The 16,739-nt window shown below is 50.8% G+C and overlaps 4 protein-coding genes and 1 pseudogene across 4 annotated transcripts; 4 read left to right on the forward strand and 1 right to left on the reverse strand.

The window, feature by feature from the left end:
- The first annotated feature begins 37 nt into the window (after positions 1-37).
- Positions 38-1,413, forward strand: LOC149114919 (uncharacterized). The gene has a single exon (XM_089284575.1). It carries the CDS (start codon positions 75-77, stop codon positions 891-893), a length of 819 nt encoding a protein of 272 aa, XP_089140701.1. The 5' UTR covers positions 38-74; the 3' UTR covers positions 894-1,413.
- A 302-nt stretch (positions 1,414-1,715) lies between these two features.
- On the forward strand, positions 1,716-4,460 carry LOC149114920 (uncharacterized protein F54H12.2-like). The gene has a single exon (XM_089284576.1). The coding sequence runs from the start codon at positions 2,378-2,380 to the stop codon at positions 3,764-3,766; it is 1,389 nt and encodes a 462-aa protein (XP_089140702.1). The 5' UTR covers positions 1,716-2,377; the 3' UTR covers positions 3,767-4,460.
- Positions 4,461-5,357: 897 nt separating this feature from the next.
- On the forward strand, positions 5,358-6,682 carry LOC149114921 (uncharacterized; annotated as a pseudogene).
- Positions 6,683-6,838: 156 nt separating this feature from the next.
- Positions 6,839-8,353, forward strand: LOC149114922 (uncharacterized). The gene has a single exon (XM_089284578.1). The coding sequence runs from the start codon at positions 7,163-7,165 to the stop codon at positions 7,658-7,660; it is 498 nt and encodes a 165-aa protein (XP_089140704.1). The 5' UTR covers positions 6,839-7,162; the 3' UTR covers positions 7,661-8,353.
- A 1,700-nt stretch (positions 8,354-10,053) lies between these two features.
- On the reverse strand, positions 10,054-11,236 carry LOC149114923 (uncharacterized). Its single transcript, XM_089285615.1, has 2 exons — positions 11,115-11,236; positions 10,054-10,953 (listed from the first exon to the last, which is right to left on the reverse strand). Exons 1-2 carry the CDS (start codon positions 11,234-11,236, stop codon positions 10,140-10,142), a joined length of 936 nt encoding a protein of 311 aa, XP_089141741.1. The 3' UTR covers positions 10,054-10,139.
- Between the last annotated feature and the right edge of the window lie 5,503 nt (positions 11,237-16,739).

Raw genomic sequence — 16,739 nt, forward strand, 5'->3', positions numbered from 1 at the left:
ACCTCTCGTTTCCGTCCGCGACGCGTAAGATGGGTTTGAAAGATTCTCTTCTGTTTGAAATCTGGTGGATCGATATGGTGGACGCGGATCGAAACATATACACGCGGGTCTCTTCGGTGACGAGAGAGGGCGATTTGGAATTTACGCCGAGGACCGGTACCGAGTTACTGAACGCGATACGAGATCGATACCTGCATAGGTTGAGCTCTCGAACGGATGCCGACGTGACCCTGTACAAGAAAAAGAGCAACCCCGACGATCCCACCGAATTGCTGTACACGGTCATGCCTAGGGCCGAGCATGGAGAATGCGTCCTGGACAACTCGAGAACGTGCCTCAGCCTCCTGATCCGCGGTAAACGCGTCTTTCCCCAAATGTCCATCGGCATCGAATTGGCCAAGAAGATGAAATGGGTCAAGATGGGAACGTTGCAGAACGGACGACCGGGTTACGTCTTGGGACCTCACCTGAGGAAAGAATTTCCCAAGGAAGTCGTACCCACGGCCACGGACTTGATCATAGCACAGAATGACGGGGACGAGACATTTTACAAGATCGACCCGGACACCTTACATTTGAGTTGTTTCATCAATTGGGTGTTCACGGACCTGGATCGCAGTTACGAGGAAGCGTTCGGTCACGAGCGTCGTTCCTTGTTCGTGTATTCGAATGTGGGACAGAGTATGGTGACGGGAAATCAAGTCACGGACATGTTGAAACAAGTGCGTTACGATCCGGACGTGATCGACCTTCAACCGAGACACATCCTATATCTACCGGTGCGTACGACCTTTTTGGACATTGTCGAGACGCAGGTGTCTGAGAACGACGGACGACTGGTGGACTTTGCGTCGGGTGTGACCACGATCACGCTGCATTTCAAGAAAGGATGAGTGATTTTTACATCAGTTTGCCCAGTCACAGCAGTAAGAGCGAGTTCCCTGACAACAAACCGAACCATTTCAAGATCAGGTTACCGCACCCCTTACGCCTGAATGGAGACGGAGGTTGGAAAGTGGGATTGAGTAGCATCGCCATGCCGGATGCCCACGTGAGGCTGCCTTCCTTGACGCCGAACGATCCTGATAAAAAAGTCACCTTGGCCTTTTCCGCATGGAGACGCATAGATTCGAGTAGCTACTACATGTATGGAGAAGCTTACTTCGACACGGAGGACCTCAAGAAGGTGATTCACAACGTGGACGGTGTTGGACTCATGAAATCCATGATCTCCTATTTCGATCGACAACGCGTCTTCAAATACAACGGACCCAAATTAGGATCCAAATATGTCACGAATGATGGGAAAAGAACCTACGTCAGGTTCAAGTGGGAAGGCGAAGACCTGGTCACGGACAACGAAAACGTCTTACGTCCGATCAAAGACATGCCTGCATTACACATTAATGTCGACCTGGCTTATAAAATGGGATGGCTCGAAAAGAACGGCAACGGTTATAATCTGGGACCTAACTTGCAGAGCGAATTCTTCAAAGATGAAATTCCCAACATTGGTGTCGTCGGGGACTTACACGACTCGGATGGATTACCTGTTTTTTGGACGGTCACAACCTATTCAACGGGAAGCAGTTATTTGAAACTCAGCATCTATTGCAATTGGCGTTTTCTGAACCTGAACAAGGCGTTCGAGGTGGTGGTGGGAAGCAGTTCGCGTTCCTTGTTCGTCTACTCGGACGTGGGTAGAAGTGGCGTGGTGGGAAATCAGGTTACGGATTTACTGAGAGAGGTCAACTTGATCCGAAGAGGTGCGGGTGTCCAGTATTTCGAGCCTTACCACATTCAATATATTCCCGTGCGCAAAGACCTCGTCGACATAATAGAAGTGCAAGTGGCTGAGACAACTGGAGAACTGACGACCTTTGGAGACGGCAATACGATCGTGACGTTACACTTTAAGAAAGAATAATGATCGGTGGAACGTTGGTACGATTTCATCCCGATAAAATGAGGCAATCCGGAGACGGATTCGGCATGGCTTGGAGAGGTGTCAAGAAACGAGGTCCCGGCATTCTCCGAGACTTTATCACCGAGGCGGCCACGGAAGGTCTGAAAGGTTTAAATTCGGGCAGCAAGGGAGGAAAGCCCAATTGGAGAGGTGGACTCGCCGGGGTCAAGAGAGGAGCGACACGGGCCGTGAAACGTAAAGCGACGCAAGAGATCAAACGGGCGTTGGCGAAAAAAGTGAGAAAAGACCTCTTTGGAGTATGAATCCCATTTACTCGAGGCGCGTGAGACTTATTCCGATACGACGAACGTATAAAGGCGGATCGATCTTCCCGTCCCGATCAAAACGCCCGAACTATCGTTGGGTGCAGTCGGCCCTGAGAAGGAGACGAAGACGACGACGACGTAGACGATGACGGACCTCGTGGCTCATGCCCGTTCGGCGGGGGTTCGTAACCCTCGTCTGAACATGTTCAGTACCCCTCCCACGGATGTCAGCATGTCGTCTCGACGGTTGGTGAGAATCAACCCGTTCAATACGGGGATCAACCCCGTGACCTTCCAAGTCGATCCTCAAGAAGACTTTATCGACTTGAACGAGAGTTTCTTCGAAGTGGAATTGACCGTCAAGAAAAGTAACAACACGAATCTGTTGACAGCGGATGTCATGGGACTCGCCAATAATCTGGCCCACACCCTCTTCAAACAGATCAATGTGAGATTGAATGGGACTCTCATCAGCCCCCAGACGGATACTTACCACCTCAAAGCCTACATCGAGACCCTGTTGAACTACGACCGAGACGACGGTGAATCGATCCTAACACCCAGCGGATGGTACAACTGTCTCGGTGTACCCGACGACGGAGATGGCGATGAATTGACAGCCAATGCGTTGGATTTTGGTACTCCTCACGCTGACTATACTGCTTTACCTCAAGATCTCAAGAACGTGGTCCTGGGACGATCCCAGTTTCTGGATGGAGAAGCCGTGACTTTGAGGTTCAAACCTTTCCTGGAAGTGTTTCATCTCAGCAAATTACTGTTACCTGGCGTGCAGATCCAGATCGACATGTACTTCAATACCCCAGCCCTGTGGACCATCCGATGGGACGGTGCTAGTACTCTCAGACTGACTGAAGCCGACGTGAAAGTGAGATTGTTCCTGTCTCAAGTGAGAGTGACTCCCTCGGTGTACCGAGAGATCATGACCAGCCTGAAAGGAGGAAGAGTGGCCACTTACCCCACGGTGAGAGGTGAAATTCGCACTTACTCGCATCCCAACGACAATCGTCATTTCGAGTGCAGCAATCCTTTCCACAGTAAGCTACCTAATAGACTAGTGGTGTTGTTGTTGAAACAAGCGGCCTTCAACGGAACCATCACCGAGAGTCCGTTCAATTTTGGAAAATTCAATCTGGCTTCCATCAAACAATTGGTGAGAGGTGAAGAGTACCCCTACGAGACCTTGGAGCTCGATCACGATGGGGACAGTAAAGATCAGAGAGGTTACTACAGATTCCTCCAAGCCTCAGGAGCGTTGTGCAGGGGAAAAGGAAACATGGTCCGAAAAGTGGATTGGGGGGACGGCAAGAGATGCAACATGTTTGTATTTGACAACACGGCCAATGGATGTTTGGACAGTCCAGTGTTGAACCCCAAGCAAGAAGGTGAACTGCGTCTGGTGATCGATTTCGGAGCCAATCCTGGAGAAAACCTGACTATCTTGTTGTACGGCGAATTCGAGAATTTGCTGGAGATCAACGAGAACCGAGTCGTCATCTACGACGTGTACCAATGAGAAGAAAAAAATGGAGAAAGTAGCCTTGAATAATATACAATTGGATCATTTGGCCCGGACGAATCCGTCCCTACGCTGTGTCTTTTACGGCACGGTCCCTTGCGATCGGCTTCCCAGGACAGTCCCTCAAGAAGGACCGACCGCTTACATCGTGAACACGGACCCTCACGATAAACCGGGCGTGCATTGGATCGCTTTGTGGGCCGACAAGAACAAGTGCGAGATCCTGGACAGTTACGGTCTACCGTTGGACGCGTACGGAACCGCCGAACCGATCCAAGAATGGTTGGATCGTCATTTCAAGTACCAGATTCACAACGGCAAGAGTCTGCAGTCCCTGTTCAGCCAGAGTTGCGGCGGTTACGCCCTGATGTTCCTGATCGACCGAGCCGAAGGTCGGGACATGAACGAGTTCTTGAATCGTTTTAAGAAAAACGAGTTTGTGGAGAACGATCGTAAAGTAGGACACATGGTAGAACGTCTGATAGTGGACGAGTTGGCCTGGCGCAAGATTTGTAAAACCCCGTGTCACCAGGACACGAGCGGTTCCTCCCGAGGAGTGCGTCATTTGTTATAAAGTAAGCTGTTCGAAATAAAAGAGGTTCATTTTTGAAAAAGAGGTTGTGTGGTAGTCATGGCTCTTCAGTTTCAAGGGCATAGACATTTGGACGACGTGATAGCCAGGTTAGAAAAACGCTATGGAAAAGCGGGTGGAAAGACGCCTCAACCCAGTGAGGCTCATTTCAAGAAAAACCAACCGCCAAAACGACAACTCAATCTGAAAATACTTCAACCCGCCAGAAGACAAGTGTCTTTTCAACCACCGTCCGTCCTGGACACCGGTGCATTACCGGCGACTGTGACCACGCGTAGGAAACGCAAGAGAGCCGCCCCTGCCATGCCGAAGCTTTCCGAGAAGGAAGATAGGAAAAGAAGAATGAAAAAGAGGCATTGGTACGAGGACAAGTTCGGAGATTTGAGTAAATTCGCCAAGAAAAAACCTCGAAAAAAGAGATCGGCGCCTGCCAAGAAAAAAGGACGTCCCAAGAGAGCCGCTGCCAAGAGGGCCATGGCCAAGATCAGGAGTCGGGCCAAGAAAAAACCCATCTGTTTCAATCGTAAGGTCACCCTATTGGGTCTGTTGAGACGCATCCCGGCCGTCAAGACCCCATTGGCCAAGTTGTTCGGATAAAAACGGAGCGTCTCGAGACCCTGGACCATTTCATGATCATGGAACGACGCAAAGCGTTTCAATTTCACACGCCGTCGAGTTTGTTGATAGCGGGTCCGTCGGGGTGCGGCAAGACGGTGTTCACCACCAAACTGCTCTTGGAGAACGGCGACTTGTTCCAACAGACACCGAAGAGTATTCATTACTGCTACGGATCGTGGCAAGACGGTTTCCAAAAGCTCAAGAAGGGAGGGGTCAAGTTTTACGAAGGCATCCCCGACAGCGAACAGTTACCCCGATGGTTTCCTGGAGGGGGTGTGTTGGTCTTGGACGATCTGATGGACGAGGGGGGTAACGACAAGCGCGTGTTGGATCTCTTCACCAAACATTCGCATCATCGGAACATCACGGTGATTTACCTGTGTCAGGATCTATTCCCCAACGGAAAATTCGCCAAGACCATTTCCCGCAACGCGCATTACATCGCGGCCTTCAAGAACCCTCGGGATCAGTTGGGGATACGGAATTTACTTCTGCAATCGTTTCCCACGCAATGGCAGGAGGTGTTGGACACGTTTCGAAAGGTCACCGATCGCCCTTACGGTTACATGCTATTGGATCTTCATCCAGCCAGTCAGGACGATCAACGTGTCCTCAGCCATGTGTTAAAAGACGAAGGATTCGTCCGATGCCATCAGTTTGCGACATCATCATGTTGAGGAGCGAGGTCGAGTGGTTTCCGCTATTCATTCACCTGTGTAAAAACAGGTTAAAGTATATCATGAATCCCAATGAGCTGGACTACGAACCGATGAGACAGGTCACAGAATGCGAGAGTTACCGTCATGTACGGTCCATCATCAACGCATATAACGGTGAAGGTTTCGATTATTTGGTTCATAAACAACGAGAACTCGCCGAGAAGAAGATAGAAAGAGAAAGGTACATGGATAAAAATGAGCTCTTATGGTAGTGACGATTTCAACTTCTCGGCTCTGGAGGATTATTCGCCTTGGGGGACACAGGTTAGAACGAGTACTCCGATTCCGCCTGCCGCGGGTGTGGGTACGAGTCTGAACACTCCTCCTTCACCGCGATCGTCACTGGCAACACCGCCCCTGCCCAATGTCTCGCCCGTCGGAGTAGGCACCGCTGGCTCGGGTGCACCGCAGACCAACGTCACGGTGGGTGTCGGCAGTGCTGGATCCGTGTCGCGCGCCAATGTCACGGCAGGTGTCGGGGCACCCAGGATATCAATGTCCACACCTTTGGCACGAGCCGCTCGAGGAGGGAAACGACCGAGACGCGTCCCACGTCAAAACACACCGACGTCCTCCAGTGATTCCGGAAGCCGCAGACGAAGTAGCGCTAGTGGTAGCGGTGGTGGAAGAGGCAGAGGCAGAGGCGGAGGCGGAGGCGGAGGTGGAGGTGGAGGAGGCGGAAGTGGTAGTGACTCCACACCGCCTTCGTCGATTCGATCGGGTCGAGGAGGAAGAAGAAGAAGGCGAGGAGACCGTGTTCTCGACCAAGCCCAAATGCAACAACAATTGGAAGAGATTTTGCGCCAACAACAACAAACGGCCGCGGGTCGTCGCATTGCGGGCATCACGACCACCAACACGATTACGACCACCTATAAAAACGGACAACGCCCTACCGTCACACGCAATTCGACCAGTGTACGTAACTGAGAACAACCATGAGAAGACGCCGTCGTCGACCGAAAAGGAGAAAGCAATGGGGCGGTGCTCTCGCGAATGCCTTGTCTGCGATGTTACCCATTGGTAAAGGGGCTGCCTTGGGATTGGCCAAAGCGTTGGGCGGCCGCGCCGTGAAAACAGGCATCCGAGCTGGAACCGCCGCTACCATTGGTGCGGCGGGAGTAGGCGTGGGTCGAAGACTTGTGAGACTTAAGAAAAGACGACCCCCTCGTCGATGAAAAACCATTCCAATCAAGATGTTGAGGAGTGAAGTCGAGTGGTTCCCCTACTTTTTGCATCTATGTCGATGCTCACGCTCTTACTGGGATGCGACCAGCATGGATCACGAAGACATGAAACGGATCGCGGACGAGTGCGACAGTTACCGACAGGTCCAGGACATCCTGAACCAATCCGTGGAAACCGCCTTCAAGGACGAGATCTGGGAATACGAGCAACAAGCTAAAAGGATCGAACGTCCCGACAGAAAGTCAGACTACGTTTGGCACTGGTTAGAGAAGAGTCATGAGTACTTCTGTCTGTTTATTGGATGAACCTTTCAACACCGTGGTGGATTTGGATTCCCTGAAACGTTTGGACGTCTTGTACGCTTTCTACCACAAGTATTGGTGGTGTCGAAGGCAGATGTTCGGTTACTACAAATTGTGTAACGCCATTCTCAACGGACTGGCCTTACTGACGGTGGCCGTGAGTATCGTCTTGGGATCCGTGTGGAAAGACGGGTACACGGTGGTAGGATTGACGGCTTTCGCCACCTTACTGAAAGGATGGAACGATTTCAAGAAGTATTCGTTCAAGATGGACATGGCCCAATTCGCTTACACGACGTACGAAAAGACGCTGACAGAACTCAGGAACTACGCTCTGGGTGGTGTAGAGGAATTGGACGGGTTTTTGACCAAGATGCAAACGTTGGACGACGTGGTGACGGATTTCACATCTCCCACGTACGACCGATACGTTCGAGACTACGCCCTACGATTTCGTCACGTGCCGCTATAAAAAAATGACAGCGCAGGCATCCTCTTCATTCAGAACCAACATGCCCAAGAGGTCAAGGAGAAAGAAAGCGTCTTCGAGAAGGCGTAAAACCGCTAAAACCACTAAAAGAAGACGGTACCAAAGGGGAGAAGGGATCGGCACTGTGGTGGCGGGTTTACCCAAGGCGGCTTGGAGTATCACCAAAGGCATCGGAAGCCTGAGAGCCAAACAAGAAGCTAAACATACCAAAAGGATGTTGGAACGGATGAGACGAGGCGAAAAGTGGGATAGCGGTGGCGAATCGTTCCGATGCTCCATCATGTGAAAAAATAAAAGGACGAGACTAGCCGTCGTACACCTCACTCGTCACCATGACAGCCCGAAGGAGGAGGAGGAGACGAAGAAGGAGACAGAAAGGGGGTGATTTTGCGAGTATGATGAGAGCATCGGGTATGGGTGCTCTGGCTGGACCCTTCGGTTTAATGGACAGACATATCCATAAGAACAGGGGAAAGATCGAAAGAGTCTTACGCAGGATACCCTTTCAAACGGCCTTCAGGCGTCGAGGAAAGCGATAAAAGGAGTACGTCAATCCACTCGTGTGCATAAGTCCACGATGAAGCGGTTACGACGACAACGTCCTTTCCTGACGCGCGTCCTGAAAGAAGCCAATCGGAACAAACGTCAACGGATGTTACAAATCGCCGACAAAGATCAGATGAACGCCATCAGCGAGATGGTTCTCAATTTGCTGAAAAAGAGGATCCCCATCAACGCAACGACTTATGGGAAACTGAAAAGACATAAAAGGGTTCTGCGCGAAGTGGGTAGACGCAAAAACTCTCTCAAGCGTCGAAGAGAACATCTCCTCACCCAAAACGGAGCGGGGTTCTGGAGCGGATTGCACGGCTGTTTCAAAGCATGTTGTGTACGGTGAAAGGACGCAGCGAGGACGGTTACCCGCTGGAGGGGGTCGACGTCATACCCAATTTCCCGCCGAGAGAAGAAGAGTCCAACAATACCATTCCTAAACTCGTGCAGTTGTTGCAAGACGCCAATCGTCGCGAAGCCCGATGGAAAGACTCGTACGAGTACTTGAACAAGAGGTACCACGACCTGTATCAAGAATACATGGCTTTAAAGTTCGGTGACTTCTGCCAAACCTGTCAAACGAAACGAGATACCACGCCGCCCGGTGGGTGCATCGAGTTGTGCAGGGAGTGCGGTAAAGGCAAGCGAACCGTTCAAAGTCTCGAACTCGAGTTGGAAAAGAAAGACGAATCCATACGGTACTGGCAAGACTGTTACGAGACGGCCTTGAGAGAATTGTCCGAGTTTCCTGACACGACCTTGAGTCAGAAGGTATGAACGAAGTCATGATGGTACCCGTTCAAGAATTCAATCGTCTGCAAGATTATTACAAGGGTAAAATCAGCCAGAATGCCTTGTTGAACAAAGCCGGACGTCTGGCCGCCGAAGAACATCTCATCCTGAACGACAAACGCATCCCCGACAGCATGGCCGTCAAGATGACCAAACCCATCGCCTCTGAGGAAGGGAAACTGGTGAAACGTATACGGACGGGTAAAAGCGGTCCCATCTCGTACCAGGGAACGACAGAACCCGAAGGCATGGTCGACGCACCCGTCGAAACTCTGTTGAAACAGATCCTCAAGGGAGTCAACCAACCAGCCGCAGCCCCCGTGATCATCCCGCCACAACCCCTTTCTACGACAGGACTGAAAAAGGAGCTGAAAACCCCCATACCCTCCACGTCAGGTTTTAAAAAGGAGAAGAAAACCCCCAAACCCTTCAGTCCATTCGAACAGGTCACGCTAGGTAAAACTCCCCTATCGTCCAAGAAAAAAGCACCTATCTCCGATAGAGCCAGACGTGTACTGAAATCACTCGGTATCGACTACGACGACGGTGGTTACAGTCCCAAAGGCAAGTCAAAGAAGTACAAGAAGGCCAAACCGTCAGCCGCAGAAAAGTTACAAGCAGGGTGGGAAGATTTCGAAGACCCCTGGAGAAGGGGACTGGACTATGACTCGGATTAAGAAGAGGAAAAAGGCACCTCCACCCCCGAGGAGAAGTACCCGACGTCGACGTCAACGAGGGTATGGGATCGACATCCAAAAATGGTTGGCCAAGACTGGGATCGAGTTTCATTGGCCCGGTTATCAGTACATGGGACCTGGTACCAAACTGAAGAAACGTCTGGCGCGTGGAGACCCCGGGATCAACCGTCTGGACCGACTAGCCAAACAACACGACATTGACTATTCCAGGGCCAAGAACTTACAGGACAAATGGGATGCCGACACCAAGATGATCCACGCCATCGACAAATTACCCGGACGTAAAACCATGACAGAACGCATTGTTAAGAAAATCATGCAGACCAAGAAACGTTGGAAATTGTAAAACCTTTTATTGTTGTTGTTGTAATTAAAGTTACACACGCTTTGTTGTTTTTCAAAAAAGAGTCTCTTTTGTCCTATAAATAGTGTTCCAACTGATTCATAAGTTCGGCGGTAATGTATACATTGCGCGAATATTCAAACTGAGTAGCCTGCTCTACCTTATCCTCGCGTTCAAATTGTTGAAACCATCTACCCATGTCGTGTAACATAAACGACATCTTATCAAGCTCAGCAGCTATTTCAGTTATCATTTTTTCTGTTTTCCGTCTTTCTTGCATTCGTCTTACTCTGTTTTCTTCTGCTTCCTTCCTATTTTTCCTGATCTTTTCAAGTCTCCGTTTTACAGGATCCTCGGGTTCCGCTAACATGCGTTCTAACTCTGCTACCAACCCTTCATCAGGCTCAGAGTCAGAGTCAGAGGAGGAGGAATAAGACAACCGCCTCCCACGGCGTTGCGGTGGGGGTAATGCCTGTGGTGCTGCAGTGGTATTGGTGGTAGTGCTCTTAGCGGCGGTGGTCGTGCTCTTAGCGGCGGTGGGGAAATAAGACACCACCCTCCCACGGCGTTGCGGTGGGGGTAATGCCTGTGGTGCTGCAGTGGTAATGGTGGTACTAGTGTTGGTTGGTGGTAGTGTTGCAGTGGTAATGGTGGTACTAGTGTTGGTTGGTGGTAGTGTTGCAGTGGTAATGGTGATCGTGCTCTTAGCGGCGATGGTCGTGGTGTTGGATGGCGTTAGTGTTCCCCTGAAATCCGTCAGCTCAACCCGACCTCCAAACAAACCCCGAAGAATTTCATCCGGATCGTAATCATGCTCTTCCCACTGTCGTGTTGCAGTGGTAGTGCTCTTAGCGGCGGTGGTCGTGGTGTTGGACGGTGGTATTGTTTTTCTGAATCCGTCAGCTCAACCCGAACTCCCAACAAACCCCGAAGAATTTCATCCGGATCGTAATCATGCTCTTCCCACTGTCGTGTTGCAGGTAAACGGGAGCGACGTTTACGTTCCCTATAACGATTCAACGCGTCGCGCACCATGTCACGCATCTTGTACCGTGCACGATACCGTCTTTTCTGCTCGCGAACTTTCTCCGGATTTCTTTTCTTCCACTCTCGCACGAACTCTCTTCTTCTCACTCTCTGTCGTTTCAATGCTTCAGCGGAGCGGGCAGGCATGGTCTTCTGTAATGGACGCTCATACAAGTTAAAAACTCAGCGTGAAGATCGGGGACGGCGCGGATTCGCCTTATGAAGATCTGTCCAACCAATCACAGATCGAGACCAAGTCACGTGTTAACCAGACCCAGGGGATAGGGGGTATACCCCCACTCGGTCGGAGACTGGGGGCGGGTCGAGTGGGGGGTTACCCCCTATCCCTCTCTCAGTCGGAGACTGGACCCCGTTTCACCGTAGGTATAAAAAAGATCGGTTCGAACCGTTCAAGTCACTCTGAGTTTTTGACTTGTATCGAGCGCTGGAAAAAATCATGGCACAAGAGCTGACCGACGAGGAGATGAACCAACAGATGGATCAACATGAAGAAGAAGCAGTGAGTATAACATGCACCCTATGTAAGAAAGTCATCCTTAGATCCGTCCAACCAATCACAGATCGAGACCAAGTCACGTGTTACCCAGACCCAGGGGATAGGGGGTATCCCCCTCCCGGTCGGAGACTGGGTCCGGGTCGAGTGTGAACCTGGGATCCAGTTTTACCGTAAGTATAAAAAAGATCGGTTCGAACCGTTTCAGGTCACTCTGAATTATTTTTCAACTTGTATCGAGCGCTGGAAAAAATCATGGCACAAGAGCTGACCGACGAGGAGATGAACCAACAGATGGATCAACATGAAGAAGAAGCAGTGAGTATAACGTGCACCCTATGTAAGAAAGTCATCCTCGGAACCGAAACCCGTGCTCGTACCAAGTGCTGCCGTTACTATGGGCATTACGATTGCTTCATCAGGACACTCAAGGAGCAGATGAACAAGAGGGTGACCCCTGAAAGGTTGCACTGTGAAATCTGTCTCACCCCGTGTATTCTATGTATGTGCGTGGCTTCCCTAAACAACTGACCCATAGACTTGGGATTTTGTTTCGTTGTGTTTTGCGGTTACAAAGCCTCACCTTCTTTTCATAGAGTTACTGGGATTGGTTACCGGAAGAACTAAAGTGTTACGTGATTGACCTAGCAACCTGGCAGTGTATACGCGATCGAAGGAACAATAAACTATTGAACGAACTTCACGAAGAAATAGTAGAATACGGTATAGTGAAAAGACAATGGGGTTACGGACACGTAGAAGTACGCGTGATACCCAATGATGTAAATAGACATTATATTATAAATAGACATTATGTCAACAAGAATATCTATTTTCACTCGTCTTACCATGGACATTATGTCAACAAGTGTAACGAGGAAAAGATAATCCATTTAGGACGTGATTTCCTAGACGCGATGAATAATATAAAATATATAAAAGCGTTTTTGTTAAACACCACTTTGCTTGGAGACCTGGCAGTAAAAACTGACCAATAAAAAACGTTGTGTTTATTGTCTTCACAGAACAGACGGACCCACGACGAAGCCTTCCCCTTCGACGATGACGATGACTGGATCTTTGATCCGGCTCTCGATCGAGTGATGCTCCAAACCGGAGGTGGTGGTGGTAATACAAGACCCCTCCTAGAATTCGAATTAAGACCCGTAGGCGCTCGACGTCACTGGCGAAACGTCCTCAACAAACAACGATTCGAAGCCACGCTCAGACAACACAGAGACGTGACTCCCAGGGACAATCTAGGCCAAGAATTGACTCAGGCCCTTCAACGATCCATCGAGCAACAAATCGCTAAGGATCCTACCCTGACACCCAACTCCACGGTCCATTTCACCATGCAGTCCAGTGCCTTCACGCACGCCTTTCAATCCACCACCTTCACCGTGCGCGAATTCGAAGAAGGGAGTGAAAGACTAACCACTTATCTCCAGTCTCTCGCGGCCAAACTCAACTCCAACGAAGAATTCACCCCCGACGACACGTTTACCATGGAAACCACTTTCATACGCACCCCAGGTCCAGGGCGCGGGAACGGAAAACGATACAAACCGAGTTGCGCCGCCGTACGGGGAATCGTCAAACGGTCGCGTGTGACCATCCAAAACGAAGATAATCTATGCTGCGCTCGCGCCATCGTCACCATGAAAGCCCTGGTAGACGCCGACATGAATACGCGAGACCAAGATTACCACAACCTCAAACAGGGGCGACCCGTCCAAGAGCGATTGGCCAAAGACCTCCACCGTCGAGCCAACGTCCCCGAAGGACCTTGCGGCATTCCTGAACTGCAACGGTTTCAGGCCGCGTTACCTGGCTACCAGATTAAAGTCATGTCCATCGACCCACCCCACATGCTCATCTACGCGGGACCCGAACCCTCGGACAAGATCATTCGTCTCATCAAAGAAGGCGATCACTACGACGGATGCAACTCGTTTAAGGCATTCCTCAGCAAATCCTACTTCTGCGACGAATGCAATCGAGGCTACGATCACGAGGACTTCAAACATCATCCCTGCCTCGGTAAATGGTGCTCCGCCTGCAAACGAAAGGACTGCCCCGATTTCATCGAAGCCAAACGACCCCTAGCACGTGGCAAGTTTCCCGAACCCACCTCGATCTGCCGATCGTGTCACAGAAAATTCTTCGGAGACCAATGCTACAACGACCACTTGCAACGGCGGAGTCTCAGCATCCCCTCCATCTGCGACACTTACAAAAAGTGCGTGAAATGTTGTCACGTCTACGAGCGTAAACGTAAAAACAGACGAAGTCCTTTTACCCATGGTCACAAGTGCGGATGGGGCGAATGCAGCATCTGCGAAAAACAAGTCCATCTGGAGACGCACCGTTGTTACATCCAACGCCTCCCCCAAGACGAAGACGACCCCAAAAAGAAACGCGTGTCGCGCGACAAAGTCAACGGTCGACCCTTCGAAGAACCCGACCCCGACGATCCAGACACGCGAGTCTGGGTAGACAGAGACCCGCCCCTTCAAGTGTACTGCGACTACGAAGCCATCACCGACGCCGAAGAAAATCAGACACCCATTCTACTCTGCTTGGAAGACGATGACGAGCAATTCTGCTCCTTCTACGGTCCCGACTGCACCGCCGACATGTTCGACCACCTCGAATCCCTCGCCGTCGACGTGGACGGAGACGATCGGGACGTCATCGTCCTCTTTCACAATCTCAAAGGCCACGACGGGATGTTCATCCTGCAACACTGTTACGCCACGCATCGAGAAGTCACAGACCAAATCACCGTCGGCACCAAGATACTGTCCCTAAAATCCGACAGACTGACTTTCAAAGATTCCCTCTGCTTTCTCCCGTTCCCGCTGGCCAACTTTCCAGCCACCTTCGGAATCCACGAACTGTGCAAAGGATTCTTCCCGCACAAATTCAACACCCTAGAAAACCAAGCGTACGAAGGTCCCATGCCACCGCGAGACATGTACGATCCCGACGGCATGTCCGCCAAAAAGAAAGCCGAATTCGAACAGTGGTACCAAGAGAAAGTCAACGACAACTACCATTTCGTCTTACGGCAAGAAATGGAAGCCTACTGCGAGTCGGACGTCAAACTCCTCAAAGCAGGCTGTCAAAAGTTCCGGCAAGAATTCAAACAAAAAGCCGACTTTGACCCCATGGAGAAATGCGTCACCATCGCCTCCGCCTGCAACCGATTCTGGCGCAAGAAACTCGTCCCGCTCAACACCATCGCCTCCAGACCCCCGCGAGGATGGCACGGCGCCCGATCCAATCAGTCCGTCAAAGCCCTGAAATGGCTAGCCTGGCAAGAACACTCGTTGCAACACACGGACCAAGGCGATCGTATCCTTACGGTGCGAAACGGAGGTGAAGTCCGACTGGACGGTCATCTCGTGGACGGATACGATCCGACCACTCGAACCGTCTACGAATTTAACGGATGTCTATGGCACGGATGTCCACGCTGTTTCCCGACCAATCGAGACAGACATCCCATCTGTCACGCCGATCGCACCATGCAGGAAGTCTACCAGTCCACACTCCTCAAACACGACCTTCTCAGTGACAAAGGCTACCAGCTCTGCGTCAAGTGGGAATGCGACTGGGACCTAGAAGTCAAAACCGACCCTGATCTCAGCCAGTTCCTAGCCACGTTCGAAATCGTCGAACCGCTCCAACCCCGAGAAGCTTTTTTCGGAGGGCGCACGAACGCCGTCAAACTACATCACGTGACCGACGTGGCTCAAGGAGAACAAACCAAGTACGTCGACGTGACGTCGCTCTACCCCTGGGTCAACAAGGAATGCGTATACCCCATAGGACACCCGCAAGTCATCGTCAACCCCCAAGATCAAGACATCCATCACTACTTTGGCATAGCCAAAGTGGACATACTACCACCTCACGAACTTTACCATCCCGTTCTACCCTTTCGACACAGGGGTAAACTCACCTTCCCACTCTGCCGATCGTGCGTGGAACACGAAATGTCCAAACCCCTCTTAGAGAAATCACATCGATGCCCTCACACGACCGAGCAACGTACGCTACGAGGGACCTGGTGCACACCCGAAATCGAGAAAGCCGTTGCCATGGGCTACACGCTTATCAAGATCCATGAAGTCCACCATTTCCCGGAAAGACAACGTCGTACAGGACTCTTCGCCGATTACGTGAATACCTGGCTAAAAATCAAACAGGAATCCGCTGGTTACCCGAGTTGGTGTCACTCCCCCGAAGACAAGGCACGGTACGTGCGACAATACCGCCAGAAAGAAGGCATCACTCTCGATCCGTCCATGATCCAGAAAAATCCAGGACGCAAAGCCACTGCCAAACTCATGCTCAACTCCTTCTGGGGCAAGTTCGGTGAAAACCTACACAAACCCACTACCCAAGTCGTCTACAACGCAACGCAACTCTTCGCCCTCGTTTCCGATCACTTCAACGACATACGACAAGTCAGAATTGTCAACGACGAAGCCCTAGAAGTCGTCTACGCCGAGCTCAAAGACAACCAACCCGATAACGGACGAACCAACATCTTCGTCGCCGCTTTCACCACCTGCTGGGCTCGGCTCAAATTATACAGCTACCTGGAACTGTTAAAGCAACAAGTCCTTTACTTTGACACTGACTCCGTCATCTACTCCTACAAACCGGGTCAAGTGGATATTCCTCTAGGTGATTACTTGGGTGAGATGACCAACGAACTCGACGACGACGACTTCATTACCACTTTCACCTCCGCTGGACCCAAGAATTACGGGTACAAAACCCATCAAGATAAAGTCTGTTGCAAAGTCCGAGGCTTCTCCCTCAATATACGAGGAGCCCAACAACTCAATTACGACGTCATGGAACAAAATCTCCTCGACGAACTCGAACAACCTCTCGAGGATGGTGGACGACGCAACATCCATGTCGTCAACCCTAACTTCTTCTATAGAAACCCAGCCACCAAACATCTCAAAGTCATCACACGGACTAAACGCTACGGACTCGTCTTCGACAAACGCGTCGTAGACACGAACACTTTTATGTCGTTTCCATACGGATACACACCCTTGTAATTTTTTACTTCCTGTAAAAATCAATAAAAAATCATTTTTGAAACTC

This window comes from Orbicella faveolata, unplaced genomic scaffold (genome assembly GCF_042242905.1).
Source record: "Orbicella faveolata isolate gen_17 unplaced genomic scaffold, um_ofav_v1 contig_13, whole genome shotgun sequence".
Taxonomy (NCBI): domain Eukaryota; kingdom Metazoa; phylum Cnidaria; class Anthozoa; order Scleractinia; family Merulinidae; genus Orbicella; species Orbicella faveolata.